The following is a 15,827-nucleotide window of genomic DNA, read 5'->3' on the forward strand; positions in this document are numbered from 1 at the left end:
AGGAACAACCTTCCCCCAAAACCCCACTCAGAACTAAATCAGTCTTTGTCCTTTGATATAACAGATTTGCTACAATTAAAATAGACTAATAAGGGAGCAAGAGACATTTTCTGTGTGAAGCATGACCATAACATGCTAAAACTCATCCAAGACAGAGAGACTGAACAGACTCTCACTGGATCTGAACTTTTGGAAACTCTCTTCAGCCATACCAAAACTAGTGTTATTCTATCATCTCCAAAGGCACAAGAATAAAATTTGGGGGGGGGTTGCAATGCATATACATATATTATGAACTATAGCACTATATAAAAAGACTCCACTGTATCATCATTCTACACTTCACAATGCACATAACCTAATTTTAATATTCTAAGATGCATCACATGATGCCTGTGGTTAGAATCATAGAATGCATTATTCTGACCTCATGCATACATGATGCTCAATTATACAATGTACAATAAGGTATATTCAAATGTTAATGTGTAGTGAAGTAAGCATAAACAAAGTATGTCATGTTTCATATGTAAATGTTTGCCTGTTTATGCAGAGAATGTTGATGTTAACAGATGTCACGTCTCTTGCTCCAATTTCATTACATAAAAGTCAGGATAAAAGTATGTTCACTTTTGAGCTGGAAAACTGACAAACCTTAAGAACAAAGACTCATTAATCACCTTCAGAAGGAGGGATAGAGATGATCACATGGTATATGAAAAGCTGCCTCTGATTGGCTTAGAGCCTCTTCGGGGGTGTGATAAAACACAAAGTGTTAAAAAGACCAGCCAGACCCCTCCTCAAAGAATTCTCTTTCTTGCGGGAGGTCTCACTTCAAAGCCCCACCTGATCATTCCAGCACCGAACTGTCCAGCATCAAAAACATTGATGGAGAACAACTAGAACTTTCTACTGACCCAGCCAAAGAACCAAAGCAACGCAAAGAAATGCAACGAAACACAAGAACATCACCAGACGTTTGCTAGAAAGTGCTGGTGTTTTATGTAAATTCTCTGGGTAACCCGACTGCAAATCGAGGTATACTAAATGAAGTATCGAGGGTTCAGGGCATGGTCTATAGAATGCATAAAGTTAATTTTTCCCTGTTACAGATAATTTCCATTCACCTTCTGTCATAGCTCACTCACCAATCTGTTTCATTATTGTCTAAGTGTGTTAGTTAGTTGATGTTGTAGATTAGAAATAAAGTCTTGTTTGTATTAAAAGAGGATATGACTGTGGTATATTTTGATAAATATTTGATTCTTAGAGTTCTATGCTCCGTGCTCGAACAATACTTCAACATATTTGTGATATTATTTTCGATGGCCATGAGAATAGTATTACTCTAAAGAGTAATACTATTTAATAGTAGAATTACTCTAATACTAGAGTAATAGTATTACTCTAAACAGATGTGTCATATCAACTCAGCGTGGCCGAGTGATCAGACGTACAACTTAATTCTTTCAATATTCCCAATATTAATCATAATTCCCTTCTTGAGCTAAAATTCCTCATATATAAATTGTGAGCAGATACAGCGAGCCTGTTGTATTACATATTTAATGGTGGAGAATTCTTATTCAGATTTATAATCTGATCATTTGTCATTTATCCTTCATATAATGGTGGCTGAACGCAGCCAAGATTCTTAAACTAATTTACATATAAATTCTTATATATTACTGGTGATGAATGCTGGCAGTTGTAAACACACCTTGCCACAAAGTCACTTATTTCCTACAGAGAAACAACTGAGAAATTAAAGAATTCACATTTGTAATTTGTCTTTATTATGGGTGGTTTTGTTTGTCAATTGTGCCACATGGCAATTTGCTCAGTGAGAGTGACAGTCACAGAGTGCAGCTTGAGTTCTGTGCTCTTGTGGCAATTTTTATTTTTGCCTTAGAGTGTCCCATTTCCTTTGAGGTGTTAATGTGCTTCCAGAAAGTTAAGCTATCAACAGCTCAGCTCAGACAGGAAGTAACCCACCCCCTTTATGTTTAAGTGTCTCTCTCACACATACAGATACACACACACTCACGCTCACAGATGTTGGAGAAATAACTGTTATTAGAACTTTAATATAGATTCCAGATGCTAGATCATGAGAAATGCACATAGATTACAAGATTGCTGGGATAATACCTTCCCATGAAGACTAATGCAGTTCTAAGTATTGTCACGTCTAGGAACACTTATGTGATTTCTTACATGATCTCATTGATTTCAAACGTCTGAACAAACATCTCACTTAAGAAAAGTATTTGCAGTCAAGGGAGGGTTTAAAATAGTTGCAAATCAATTAATGTGTGTGACTAACCTTTACATGTTTAATATTATTACTCAACAAGCAAAAACTTTTAAATGTTCACCTGAGAAGTAGTAAATGTGAAACTGAGCAAAAAACTGCAAAGAAATACAAAGAAAGTGCTTAAAGGGGTCACACATTTTTTATTATTTTCTTTTTTTCCTAAGGTCTACTTATAATGTCAGTTAAGGTTTTTTGTGCCAAAACCAGTCATAACTTAGTTCTGTTTTTTTCCACCCCCTCTCAGACCCTTAGATATATTGGACCCTTAAACAGACTGTTTTTGGTTTGTTTGTTTGTTTGTTTGTTTTGTTTTTTCAACTGTGGCTCAGACTACGCGCTTGGTGTCAGGTTCGATATAATTGCCGATACCATCCTTAAATAATGTGTTGTTGGTGTCATTGACGAACAGACTTTGTTCATTTAGCTGACATTAGCAAGTTGTGCAAGTTCAGAATGAGTCGTTTCAGCAGCTTAGATTCAATAAATGGTCTTTTTGGACTGGGGACAAAGTTTTGAGTTCTGAAAGCTTCAGTATGTTTCCATAGTAAATCAAACTCTTTAATTCAAAAGATAACGGACATTCAATCTCTGATGATATTACCATTTTAATTATTAAAGCATAACAACCAGGTAGATACATTTTGCAGCAATTAAGAATCCACTGTTATTACCCATCAAGAGAAACATTTAGTTAATGAGTTTGCTTAATATGCAAGCAGCCAATAAAAAGATAAAAAAAAAAAAAAAAAAAAAACAGATTAACCACAATGAGATATCTCTCTTCTAAACCAAAATAAATAATTTTTTTCAAGTTCATTTTGTGTAACATTTTTGAATTGTTGAGTCATCTTGAAGCAAAGGGCAATAACATGCAGATTAGTCACACTGAAGAACTTTGTTGGGCTTTAATAAGATAGTATTCACTTTAGGGCTTGCATTTCTAGCAGTTTAAAGTCTGATTGTGTAGACAGATGTTGCACTTGTCTAAAACTTCATCCCTGATAATAAGATGTCAGATCAGCAAGAAACATTTATCATTTAAAAATGGTATTATGATCTCATAACGAAACACATAAGGATTTTATTAAGTCACACAGGACGTGCAAATATCAAATAAATATGTCAGACTCACTCATGAATCTGGGCGGCGTAGCACTCCATCTCTTTGACGACAGTGGTGAGTTTGGTGAGAAGTTTGTGGTAGGCGTCCAGGATGAACAGATCATCTTCCCGTAGCAGGAAACGCAGACCGTGACCTTCTGCCCTGCTTAGACTGTGCCCTGATGGGGCAGCCATGCTGGTAATACTATGCTGGACATAAACCATGGGATTCAGCTTACCTGAACACAAACCAGCCAGGTCAGATGGAGACACACATTATACAATAATTTTATTATATAGTATATAATTATGTACAAAATAATGTATTCAGCCCATCATTATCGCAAAATAAATATTTGACCACAGTATGCTGTTATTGATCAATCGGAATCAATTATAATTTTGTATATACATTTTTTATATAAGTAATTACTGTATATGTGGTGTCAAAGAAAATAACGTTCTTCGGAAATGAAGAACGTTATCTTCACTCACCCTGTTCTGAATTGCGTCCCCCTTTCTCCAGGGTGTTTTTCCTGTTGTCCAGCTGGACTCCTAAGGCACTTCCGAGTGAAGTGGTGGTCTTGGGGTATGACACCTCCATTACGTTAATGTGACAGTTTGTAGGACAGAAGTCGCTGCTGTGTATAGGGGAAACCTTTGTCTTCGCCTGCTTGAACGTGGGCCAGGCTCTGTTCTTTAAAACTCTTGAAAACTGAGAGTAGAGAGGGATTTGTGTAAGCGAAATATCTTGTGTAAATATGAACAAGAACATATTGGTTTTCATTTACATTTATGCATTTGGCAGATGCTTTTATCCAAAGCAACTTACAGTGCCCTGATTACAGGGACAATCCCCCTGGAGTAACCTGGAGTTAAGTGCCTTGCTCAAGGACACAATGGTAGTGGCTGTGGGGATTGAACCAACAACCTTCCACTTACCAGTTCAGTGCTTTAGTCCACTACACCACCACAACTTCACATTTAATACATCTAAACCTGAGTACTCCAGTACTATAATCAACTCAAGGTACAGTACTGTTGTTTCAACCAGCCTGGCTCTAGTGAGGTTTGAGTTAGGATTTTTGGATAGAGTTTGGTATGCTAACATGCAAAGCCCATTACAGTTCAGACCGCCCAGTTTCCATCATGCCTTCATCCATTTTAATCTTAAGACCTAAAGAGTGTTTTAACCCTACAGAAATACACCACTCAAACAGCAACAAGGCTCGCCTACTTATTTTAAAATGGATACTCTTGTCATGTTTAAAGCTGAAATGTGCAATTATCTGCGCCACTAATGACGAACACTTAGTCCCACCCCGAAATCACTGCCATTAGTTGAGCCAATCTTGCTTTATAGGGCTGATTAGGATGTTCAAAAAATAGAGACAAAGTGTTTACATTTTTCAGGAAAATCAACCTACAAATGACTAAATTATCTTTGCATATTAAGCTGGGATATGAGGAAAATATTTTAACATCTAAAGTATTTTAACTTTTATAATTGTGATTAATTGCCTTCCACAGTATGAAGATAGAAATGCACCAATTCAAGTAACATTAAACATTTCCCAAGGTCGAAGTGGGAGTTGAAACTAATTGAAAGAACTAGTCTCCCCATAGGTTGCATTTTCATTGCAATGGGCATTAAATCTCTTAAATTCTCATCCTTCACAATATTAATCTGCCGGTATACTGTGAAGCGGTAGAAGTACTGTTTTGTGTGTGTTGTAAAGTGTGTCAGTGTAATAACTCCAAGCTGACACAAAGGTTCCACACTCCTAACGAGTATTTATGCTTGTTTATGCTGTATTAACGGTAAATGCGTTAATCGCGATTAAGAAAACTGAACGCAATAAACTTTTTAAATTAATTGCATGCATTAACGCATTCATTCTGACAGACTAATTTTAACTAGGGCTGTCAATCGATTAAAATTTTAAATCGAATTAATTACAAGGTGTGCCGATTAACTAATCAAATTAATCTCAATTAATCGCATAAATAAATATTTGCTGAGAAATCCCCTAAAATAACAATATTTCAATATATAATGATGAAATAATTAGGAAAAAAAATTATATTTAAATAATTACAAGTAATATATATATATATATATATATATATATATATAAAAGACAAAAAATATTCATATAATTAAAATGCATTACATTATTGTGGCAGAGAGAGGAGTTAAGCATTGATAAGACAATACAAAAAGTGGCTTTAGAATGTATTTGCATATAATTGAACATAAGCCAATAATTGGCCTACAGTTCACAGCAATCCATTTTGCAACTGAATTTGTCAATGAGTCCGAGATTTATTATGAGGGCTTGGCTAAGGACATGTCAATGTACACCTGCATCAGACGGATGCTTTTGAGGCGTCTCAATTTAGTTGCGTCACGTCATAAACATACCATTTTTAGGTCGCTCTATTAAGTTAAACATAGTTTAACACATATTGAGAACCTTCAATTCAGATTTGTACTCCATCAAGCTGTGTTTTCAACACGTCCTCCTGTTGTGCTGTCTGCTGAAGGGTTGGTTTGTTCTCTGTATAAGCTGCACCTTGCTTATACAGCTGAAGTTTTGCTTACTGCCCCCTGGAGAAAACAGGTGGTACTTCAAGCTTGAATTGCTCAGGAATCTTCCTTACTACGGTCCGGGGACTTGATTAATTGCATTAATTTTTTTAATGCATAATTTTTAATATAATTAATCGCACTGAATTTATGCGTCAAATCGACAGCCCTAATCTTAACATTTAAAAATTAAACACTTCACTTTTCTGCCATGCACAGCCAAATTGTCAGTAACAATGCCAACACTAAAACTGAGAAAAATGTCTTCAAAGTTTGTTCATTGTCCAGCCAAATGTGGATTACAAAAGAGTTTTCTCTGAATCTGAGCACAGTTACAGGACAGACAGTCGAAGATAGTCAATTTTGCCTAATGTGTAGTTACTGTGTTTTGCCTTTGTAGTATTGTACATTCATACAATGTTACTGCAGAGTCATTGCATGCTCACATTTTATGTTTTCCAGAAGGACATACATTGACACACCCCACACTACTTGTAGACAATCGATCATTTATTTACAAAACCGTTTGTGAATAGATCCATATTGTACTTTAATGCCAAATATGATTGAAGCTGTTTTAATTCAATTTATGACTTTTGACTTGCACAGGAGCATGCAATAAGCTGAGCAGATCTAAATGTTCCCCTTGAGCATGTCAATGGTATTGAGCACAGATTAGAACCTCGCCTTTGCCCAACAATGCCATAACGACTCTGGTCATTCTGAGTAAGGTTGATGTCCCAGGCTACACTGGAACCAGTGGATGGGTTACAGCTGCTTTGGACACATGACCTCCTCTGGGACTGGACTTCCCACATTCCTGACTAGCCTTGAATGGGGCGCTTCAGTGTCCTGGGCACAGACCCTGCCAGACTTCTACAGAGGCCCCACTAAGAATGCCACAGAAGGGAAATTATGCAATGGTACGGGATGTTCAAAGCTATTTATAGCTAGTGAAGCAATAGCTAATTAATCCAGTGCTGAGTGGGGTGTTGAGTGAAATCACATGGAAAAACAAGGGAAACTGTCAGATGCTTGCAGACATATTTTCCTCTTCTTGCTCCAAATAAGAACAGATGATGGAAATTAAAAATGACATTTTGCACAAGCCTGTTTCCCTTGGTACTGGTGGACTTGCATATTTCATCAATCAAGGCCAGCTGGAGTTAAAAAGGACAGGGCAGGACCATTTCCTGTTCAGTAACCTAAATAGAAGTGCTACAAGTCAAGCAAAGTTTTCTTAGCCACAGCCATCTAAAGGTCTACCAAAGATATTTATCAAGACATTCAACTATGTTTTTCATGGACAGAATGAGATCCACTCTGCAGAAAAGTCAAGGGGTAGCTGGTCACCAGCATGGGATGTTGGTGTGCTGTTGTCTCCAAAAAGCAACAAAGAATAGTTTACCCCAAAATTATAATTCTCTCATCAATTACTCTCCCTCAAGCTGTTCTAAACCCATATGTCTTTCTTTATTATGCAGAACACAAACAATGATATTGTTTTTTTTATCAGTGGTCAAAAAGTCAATGGGGATAAAAACTTTTAAGCTCCAAGAAGCACCTATATAGGTAACATAAAAGTAATCGATCCATTGTGAGTGGTATATTCAAAATTTTCTGAAGCGATACACCAACATTGGGTGAGAAACAGACCAAAATTTAAGTCCTTATTTACAATAAATCTTGACATCACCTTAGTATATTTGAACATATGCAAATAATGTCTACGATGAAAAGGAGGATTTTCAGCTAATAATGATTTTAATTTCGTTTTATACTTCACACAAGGCTATTATTCAGTCTTATGGACCTACAGTATTTTTATGTTCTTTTTGTTATATTTTGGAGCTTGACAGCATCAGTCCACATTCACTCTATTTGTACGGAAAAGCCTGAACAATTTTGCCTAACATCTCCTTTTGTGTTTCACACAAGAATGAAAGTGATACGCATTTGGAATGGTATGCGAATGATTAAATAATGACAGACAAACTAAACCTTTAACCAGGTTTGCAAGTGAACATCACGGCTACGCTGGTCCACCAGCTAGACTAGCACCAAACCAGCACTGACCAGCATAGAGCTGTTTTTTGTTCTTTAAAAAGAGGTGTTCACATAACGCATGCTGACCTTCCTGTAATTCGTGATTCTTCGATTGATGTGCTCTAGTCTCTCTCCACACATGGCACTGAACCTGGTCTGCAGGTCTTCAGGGATGAGCTCTGTGGAACTCAGTCTGCTGCAGGTCTGAACCAACTGCTCATCGTTCCTGGCCAGTGCTTCCAAAATCTGACAAAGCACACAAAAGGAGACACAGAGCATTAGTTTTGGCAGATGAGACTGCTTGAAAACACATCTGGTGGAATACAGATCAAGTGAGCAAAACTTTCATAGGTCAAGTGAATTTAAAACACTACGTGCATTTCTCAAAACAGCTGCAGAGAACTTTGTTGTTCCCTTGTGGTTATTGCAACTCTACCCCGTATTTCCTTAACACTTCTAGAAATGTAAAACAGTACAAACCCTACACTAAAATCAGTGTAGATTCCCTGTGATGTGTTTTATATCGTTACACTTGCAAAAGACAACAGCATCAATGCTATAAATAGATTAAATAGATTTTTACATTATCTGAAAAAAATGTGAGTGGTGCTTGGAATGCCGTGGGTGGTTTTAAGGTGTTGCTACGTGGTGACTAGGGTAATCTGGGTGATTGCTAGGTAGTAACTTATTGGCCCAAGTCAAAAAGAGCACTAAATGAGAAATCTAACTAAATTTAGTGAGGTCTATGCTAAAAACAAGAAAAAACTATTTGCCAATGGGGTTAGAAAAACAAATGTAATTCAAAGGGGAAAAAGTATTTTTTTTCTTAACCCGTTGGCAGATTTATTTTTTCTTGTTTTAAGTGTAACATTTACAAAATTTTGTCAGATTTCTCAGAAAACAAGACTTTATATGTTATGCCATTTTGCTTGTCAAGTAAATATATCTTATTTTAAGAATATTTTGATATTTTAACTGGAAAGCATGACAAAAATACTAATGAAGAAAATATTTTTTTCAATGAGCCCATCCCTAAGTCTCTATGATATTCGGGTCCCTATATATGGCTCTGATCCTCCTTCAATGAAAATCTACTGGAAAATCTTGTCCATAGAGAAAATGGTGTGGGGGCAAGTTATGCAAAGAAGTGTTATACTTAAAGTTAGGGATTTGAACAAATCCCTAACCCTAAGTATGAGAAATAGAAATAGCGATGCCTTACCAAGCACCAGTAATAAAACCAAAGTACAGTACAAATTTAAGTGAACATTCATACACAAGGTGGTAAAAGTATTTTCTCATAAGAGAGACAGATCTCTGCCCGTGAGAGAACGGAGGAGATGAGAAATTTAAGGGCATGCTGAGATGGTAATGATTGCTTGTAATCTGCCTAACAGCATTGCAATATTAACATTCATCTGTTTTCTTAGAGGAAGTGCAGACCTATCCATGCAGATGTTTGTAATAAGGCAGAAAATGCTGGAAGTTAAGGGAATTAAACACAAAAGTGTTTCTTAATGTAGAACATGTAATACAGTGTTCTATTAGTGTGCCTTTCTGCAATGTCACAATCAAGCTCTGATGCCCCCACTGCTTGGCAACAGAACGTTCAATGGTCATGTTTGACAGCTGCTGATTTATTAACAAAGATTGTATATAACAGAGAACCCAATTTTGGAGGGAAAATAAATTTGGTGCTACTTTTTGTAAACAAGTGTGAAAAACATCTAAGATTGCACATTGGAAGAGGCTGCATGCAATACTCACCACATTAAACCAAACATTAATAATCAACAACAAACAATAAACTTTATATAACTGTGTTCTCTTTCAAATACTAACACATGTGTGAATCTCACAAAAAAATGTCTCAGTCAAATTTCACAGCGAAATAAAAAAAAAATAAAAAAAAAATAAAATAATATATATATTTTCTATAAAGAAAATGAGGCCTATTTTTATGGCCACTAACATTATTTGCATGTACATGTAATTACAATCCCTCAAATTCTCATTTATGTAATGTGAATAAAAAATCTAATTCCCATTATTGAATACAGTTTTGAAATTTATTCTGTCAAGACACAATAAAGATTTCTAATTATCAGTTTAAATTAAATTCAGTACAACAAATACTTTAATGATATCATATATGTATTATTATTAATAAATAATTAAATCAATAAAAATTCATTTGAAAAATGTATAAATAGTTTATTTATTAAATCAATAAATGAATTATAATTGTTTCTATTACAGGATGCTTAAATAGGCTTAATTTTTTCATGGTGCTAAATGTAAATTTCTTATTTTGTTCTTTTGATTTTGGGCTAAAATATGGCCATTATCATACTGTATTTGATTTGATTCCACCCAATACAAAAACATCTTTAAGCAATAGTCAAGATTTCTGCTATATTAATCTCAACAGTAATTTACCTGCAAGCATGTTGCAAGGCCAGAATCAGTCGTTACTCTAACAATGGCTGAATTTCTTCTTACACACACTGAAATGCTTTTCACTCATCCTATATTTTAACTCAAATAATAGCTAGAAGCATTGATACATGAGTATCATGTGTTTATGTTTTGCAAAAATCATAGTTGATCCGAGATTTTCACGTCTCTCCCCTTTTTATGTCTCCAGATGGCAACAAGCTCAGTGATTTAAAGTGTTTATCCTTTAATTCCGCAATGGGGGGCCATAAAAATGACTTTCATTTGTTACACACACTCTGGTTAATATACTCTCCTGTCAACCTCTATCTTTCACGGTGTGTTACGCGTGAACAGTGAAGAGCCTCTCAAAACAAGACAATCTTTGATTCGTGCTTGTGTCCGAATCAAATCACTGTTCCACTACAGCAGAGACAGTAATGATAATGTCTGGTGTATCTGTATGTTTGTTGAGTCTTGTGACTCTACCTTGGCAGTCAGGCTGAAAAAGCCTTTGGGTTCCACCATTTTTTCCAGGACATGACACTTCATTCCAGCAGTGCTGTCGTATTCATACATTACGCCGTACTCCAGATACACGTTATCCACCGTCAGGTTCACATTATCTTTTTTCCCATCTATTATGGCGATGGTGTTAAACTTATCCATGACCTCTGTTGAACACACAGACCAGTTTCAATGTTACCAGTCATGTTACCAATGTTACAAGAGACAAAAGAGAATGGTAAAAACAGACAAAAAAGGAGAAAAGGAAGATAATAAAAAAAAGCAAATAATAAATACACATCTTGTTTCGTGATTGAAATGACTTTTAATTTTCTTACAAAGTACTTTTGTCATGTTTTCCAGTAAAACTAAACATCCTTGAAACAAGATACATTTACTTTCAGACAAATCTAAAACAAAAATGTTTTGTTAGGTTTGCTTAAAACGAGAAAAAAACAATTTGATAATTTGACAACAATAACAAAAAAAGTAATTCAAAGGGAAAACAAGTTTTTTTTTTTTTTACTCCACTGGAAATATTGGAAATAGTTTTAAGCACAAACGTCACTAAATTTTGTTAGATTTCTCTGAAAACAAGACTTAACCTCTTTTGTCATTTTGCTTATCAAGTACATTTATCTTGTTTTAAGGATGTTTAGATATTAAATAGAAAACAAGACAAAAAAATACTGAGAAAGATTCTTTTTTTTTTTTTTTTTTTTTGCAGGGCATGTCAGTTTGATAAAGGAAATTTTACATCATGAAATTCTGTTTTACTTATCCAGAGCACTGATTTATACTGTATGTTGTTTAGGTCAATAAAGCAGGAGAGTTCATTCTCAGTGAGTCATTAGACATGAGTTGTTTCTACTTCCTGTGAGCCCCACTTGAGGCAACTGAAGTGAGATCTGTAGTGTAAAGCCCAAAGTATACATCCGCTTTAATGCGATTGCTTAGCATCTGCGTACAGTCGAACGCGAGCCTATCAAAGCATACTTTATTAAACTGTTTGAGCATACACAGGCGGTTGGTGCATGCGCATTATGACTGATATGAGATACTGGACTGTTGCTCCTCAGGAGTTTAGACACATAAAGGTGTCTTTATATTCCTTTAGACTGGAGCTATTCAAATGCAGGTATCTACAGACCTCATCACACACGTGCTCTTGACGTGCACATCCACTGTTATTGTTCCCACATTTGTCTCTTGTTTATCAACGATGACATCTTCTAGCGCTCTTCTTGACAGCAGCGGCTCAATTGTGACTGTTGCCACCTTGTGGACCCATTAATTAGTGCAAATAATTCCAGGCGCACTCGCATACTTTGAGTTCAAAGATGTGCAGTTAGAAAAATCGTACTGCACGCGTTTAGTGCACGAGCATTCTGCTGATGACGAAATCTGCATTCGCGTCTGACCGAAGTACTTTGGGCTTTAGTCTCACAGGACAAAGAACAAGATTAAATCCAAGGCTGGAGTTGGGATGTGAAAAAGTGTGTATTGGTGTGTAAAAGCACCTTCAACTTTACACTCAAACACATCTCCATTCTCCCCTGCGGCTGGCTTCTGATTGGTCCTCTGGTGGTCTTCCTGTGCACACTCGCTGTTGTTGTAGACCCATTTAATTGAGTCTTGCTGAAATATGAACAACCAAAATAACATTTCAGGGCCTTGGTTTATGTGCTGATTTGCACACTACCATAAGACACAAAAATCACAAAAGGAATCTCTTTAAAATCTCATTTGTTTTTGGGAGAAACTTTCAGGATTACACTAGCATATAGATGGTCTCAAAGGTAAAAGTCATCGACTAAAACTCACAAATGTCAAATTTTAATTTCGTGGGGCCTTCAAATGAAAAACATGAGAACTCCATGGAGTCTCCAGAGCTATGAAAGAGCAATATCTGAGCAATATGCACTACTACATTTGTTTTCATTTGAAAACTCAGTTTCCAGTTTCCAAAGTATGTGGTAATGTAGATCGTTTTCAAAATGCTCTGTTTTCGGTGGAGGAAAACGGCAATCTAGTGTGAATGAAAGGCGTAGCGAAATTAAAGCATTTTCACAAGAAAACATATTAGTGTGGGCGTGACCTAAGTGGTAGTTTTTAGAGAGTTGTTACAAGCACTGCATGCTCTAATTGAAGGCCACAGGGTTCTCGAAAGCTTTGGGTGAATGCTGAATGTGAACATTATTGTCAATGATATGTTTCACAGACCAACACAAACCCACCCTACCTCAACTAAAACCCACCTAGTCCTGACTCAATCCACATCTCTCCAACATTTCCCCCCGCTGTTTTTGCTTACTTGGTCTCCACAGCCCTGGATGAGTTACTGAGACTTCTCTTGGTGGTGGGCCACAAATCCTGCTCAGCAGGAGGGTGGGCAACTCCTCGCTCTGCTTTTCCCGGCCTGATGAAAACTAGAGTCCAGCCATCCAGCCAACCACACTGTGTCTTACTTCAGCCTTTGCCAAACTTGGCTCAATCCACTATCCTTTACTACTCTCCAACACAGCTATGCCTGGCCCTCATTCCTTAACCCATTTCCCTCACACCCCCAGTCGGCTTCCTGGCCTTCTTCCCTGCCCTGTTCCACAAAAGGAGCCATTACTACTATTATTGCTGGGTATTGACCCGGACTGGATCACAAAGGGTTCTCATACAGTATGTGCTTAATAGATGGGGGGGGTGCGGGGCTGAGGGATGCCCACACTCTCACCTGCGTAGGTCGTCTGTACTTCCTGCAGGCCATGACATGGGCGATGACACTGGCATGGCTCTCTTTGCTCACATTAATGCCATTAACTTTAATGATGCACTGGCCTGGGTGAAGGCCAGCAATGGCTGCTACAGTGCCTACCAAGAGAGGAAAAGAGAGAGAAACATGTCAATAAAATCTTATCAGCTGTAATACACAAATCTCAATAGCGATCTGTTAAAAAAGGCTATCCCAAAAAGGTAGATGACTTCATTATGCTGCCTCATAAGGTACTTTATTTTGGCGTAAGAAAAAAATCTAAAAACTATTTGTGTGGTGGATTCGGATTCGGTCACTTTTGAGGTTCCATAACGGTTAGGCTGCTGCCTTTAGGGCTGTTCAAGCCAAATGCGTTTTTGTGTCCGGCCGCACTATTTTTCAAATCATTTCCTATGTAAACTTGAGCTAGATGGATGTCTTCCACCATTGTGCTGCGTCTTGCTGTTGTTTCAGCCTCTCGCACAGGAACGCTGAATTTTTTTAGAAGCCGTCCCAAGTTAAAAAGAACTTGAAATGTCTTGAGACACTTGCTTTCTGTTATATTTGTGGTGGTTCACCTCGTTTTTTTAGCGCAAGGATGCGTTTGGTGTGGTGGCCCTTTAGAAGGCAGCTGCCATAAGCAGTAGGCAGTGAGAGAGGCAGCTAACTAGGTTTGTAACAGAGCTATTTTATGCATGTTTTGAGAGAGTGTACAAAATGAGGAAGGGAGAAAGTTTGAGAAACAGAGACAGAGAGAGAGTCAGGCCTTGTTTGTGGCCACTATCAACACAAATCTGTTAAACAAACAATCTCTCTAGTCTATAAGCATTTTTAATAGCAGGCCTATAAATGGCCTTGGTCTATATACAAGCAAAGCATGAATAATGGTTCAGATATTCTCCTTGTGGTTACACTTCTTGGAAAAACTCATGTCCGAATGCCAGTTTGCAAAGAAAATCACACATAAACAGCTTGACCCCAAGGTCAAGATCCATCTAGCGTAAACAGACCCATTGGCATTGACTCCACTTTCTTTATTACAGCAGGTAATAGACTGTAAACTGAAATGGGTGAGACTTTAGGTAGTTTTCAAAAAAGCAAAACACAAAACAGTAATATCCAGAGCTATTTATCTGTAAATGATGTGTGGTTACTTTAAAAGATGCCTGAAGGCCAGCACGACATTTGAAGTCTCAAAACTATCACTGGGAGAAGTGCCTTCCAGACTAAATATTACAATTTGTTTGCATAATCTCTTAAACAAACACAGGACAGTAAACTAAATATCACTGCATATTAAAAGTTTGTCTCTGTGTAAAAGGTTTCTGTGTCTCCCTAATCACATTTCATGGTCTGGAGTCTTTACTCTGCATTTTTTTCCCTGAGTAAATGCTCGCTCTCTCACTTCTGCAGCTAGCAAAACTCAGGCAAAAGCATTTTTTTTAGAACAAGTGAGCACATTAGGCGAGGTAATCATTATCATAACTCCCTGCTGAGCTTACGAACAGCAATCATCTGAATGAGCTGCTGACCTTCTAAATGTGGGTAGGGAACCTAGAATTCATATGGCACTACCCTGCTGAAAAGACTAACTTAATTTCCATGACTGTGTAAGCTGGTTTATGCTGGTCTACAATGTGAAAATTAAAAGTGTGCATTTGTAATCTTAACCCTTTAAGCTCTGAGGGTGTTTTTAACGATTTCTTGTTTCAGTTGCATACCCAAAATTAAAGGCTTATAAAAAAAAACTAATAGGGTCAATATGTGTTTGGTATCATTAAAAATTAAAAAACACTTCAAATTTTAATGATATAGATTATGATCTATTCTGAAACTCTCAGCCTAAAAAAAAACTGTTGAAAAAGAAACACTTGAGCCAAAAATGAACTTTTCTTCTTATTTTTCTGATTTGACATTATATATCTCAGGGTGTAAATAAGCTAGCTCCTGCCTGGATGGAAAACTGCTTTTGTTTTGCTTTTGTCATGTCACCTGTAACCGAGTACAATTTTGTGTTGATACAACAAAGCAATCAAAAGTTAAAGCATTACAAAAATAATTTATCCTGGTGTTCAAAAGCCTCT

The 15,827-nt window shown here is 36.9% G+C and overlaps 1 protein-coding gene across 4 annotated transcripts in view; it reads right to left on the reverse strand.

Annotated features, from left to right (window-relative positions):
* Positions 1–15,827, reverse strand: part of LOC127432055 (phosphatidylinositol 3,4,5-trisphosphate-dependent Rac exchanger 2 protein-like) — a 238,069-nt gene that overhangs the window by 115,549 nt on the left and 106,693 nt on the right. For all 4 annotated transcript variants that reach the window (XR_007895679.1, XR_007895678.1, XR_007895680.1 and 1 more), the window contains exons 20-25: positions 13,726–13,862; positions 12,518–12,635; positions 10,980–11,164; positions 8,142–8,300; positions 3,914–4,133; positions 3,450–3,657 (exon numbers count right to left, since the gene is read on the reverse strand). Coding sequence is in view for 1 of the 4 variants with exons in the window: in XM_051682838.1 (XP_051538798.1) it covers positions 3,450–3,657; positions 3,914–4,133; positions 8,142–8,300; positions 10,980–11,164; positions 12,518–12,635; positions 13,726–13,862 (1,027 nt within the window). In the remaining 3 variants the exon portion in view is untranslated. The remainder of the gene's footprint in view (positions 1–3,449; positions 3,658–3,913; positions 4,134–8,141; positions 8,301–10,979; positions 11,165–12,517; positions 12,636–13,725; positions 13,863–15,827) is intronic.

Source organism: Myxocyprinus asiaticus, chromosome 41 (assembly GCF_019703515.2).
Source record: "Myxocyprinus asiaticus isolate MX2 ecotype Aquarium Trade chromosome 41, UBuf_Myxa_2, whole genome shotgun sequence".
NCBI classification, from domain to species: domain Eukaryota; kingdom Metazoa; phylum Chordata; class Actinopteri; order Cypriniformes; family Catostomidae; genus Myxocyprinus; species Myxocyprinus asiaticus.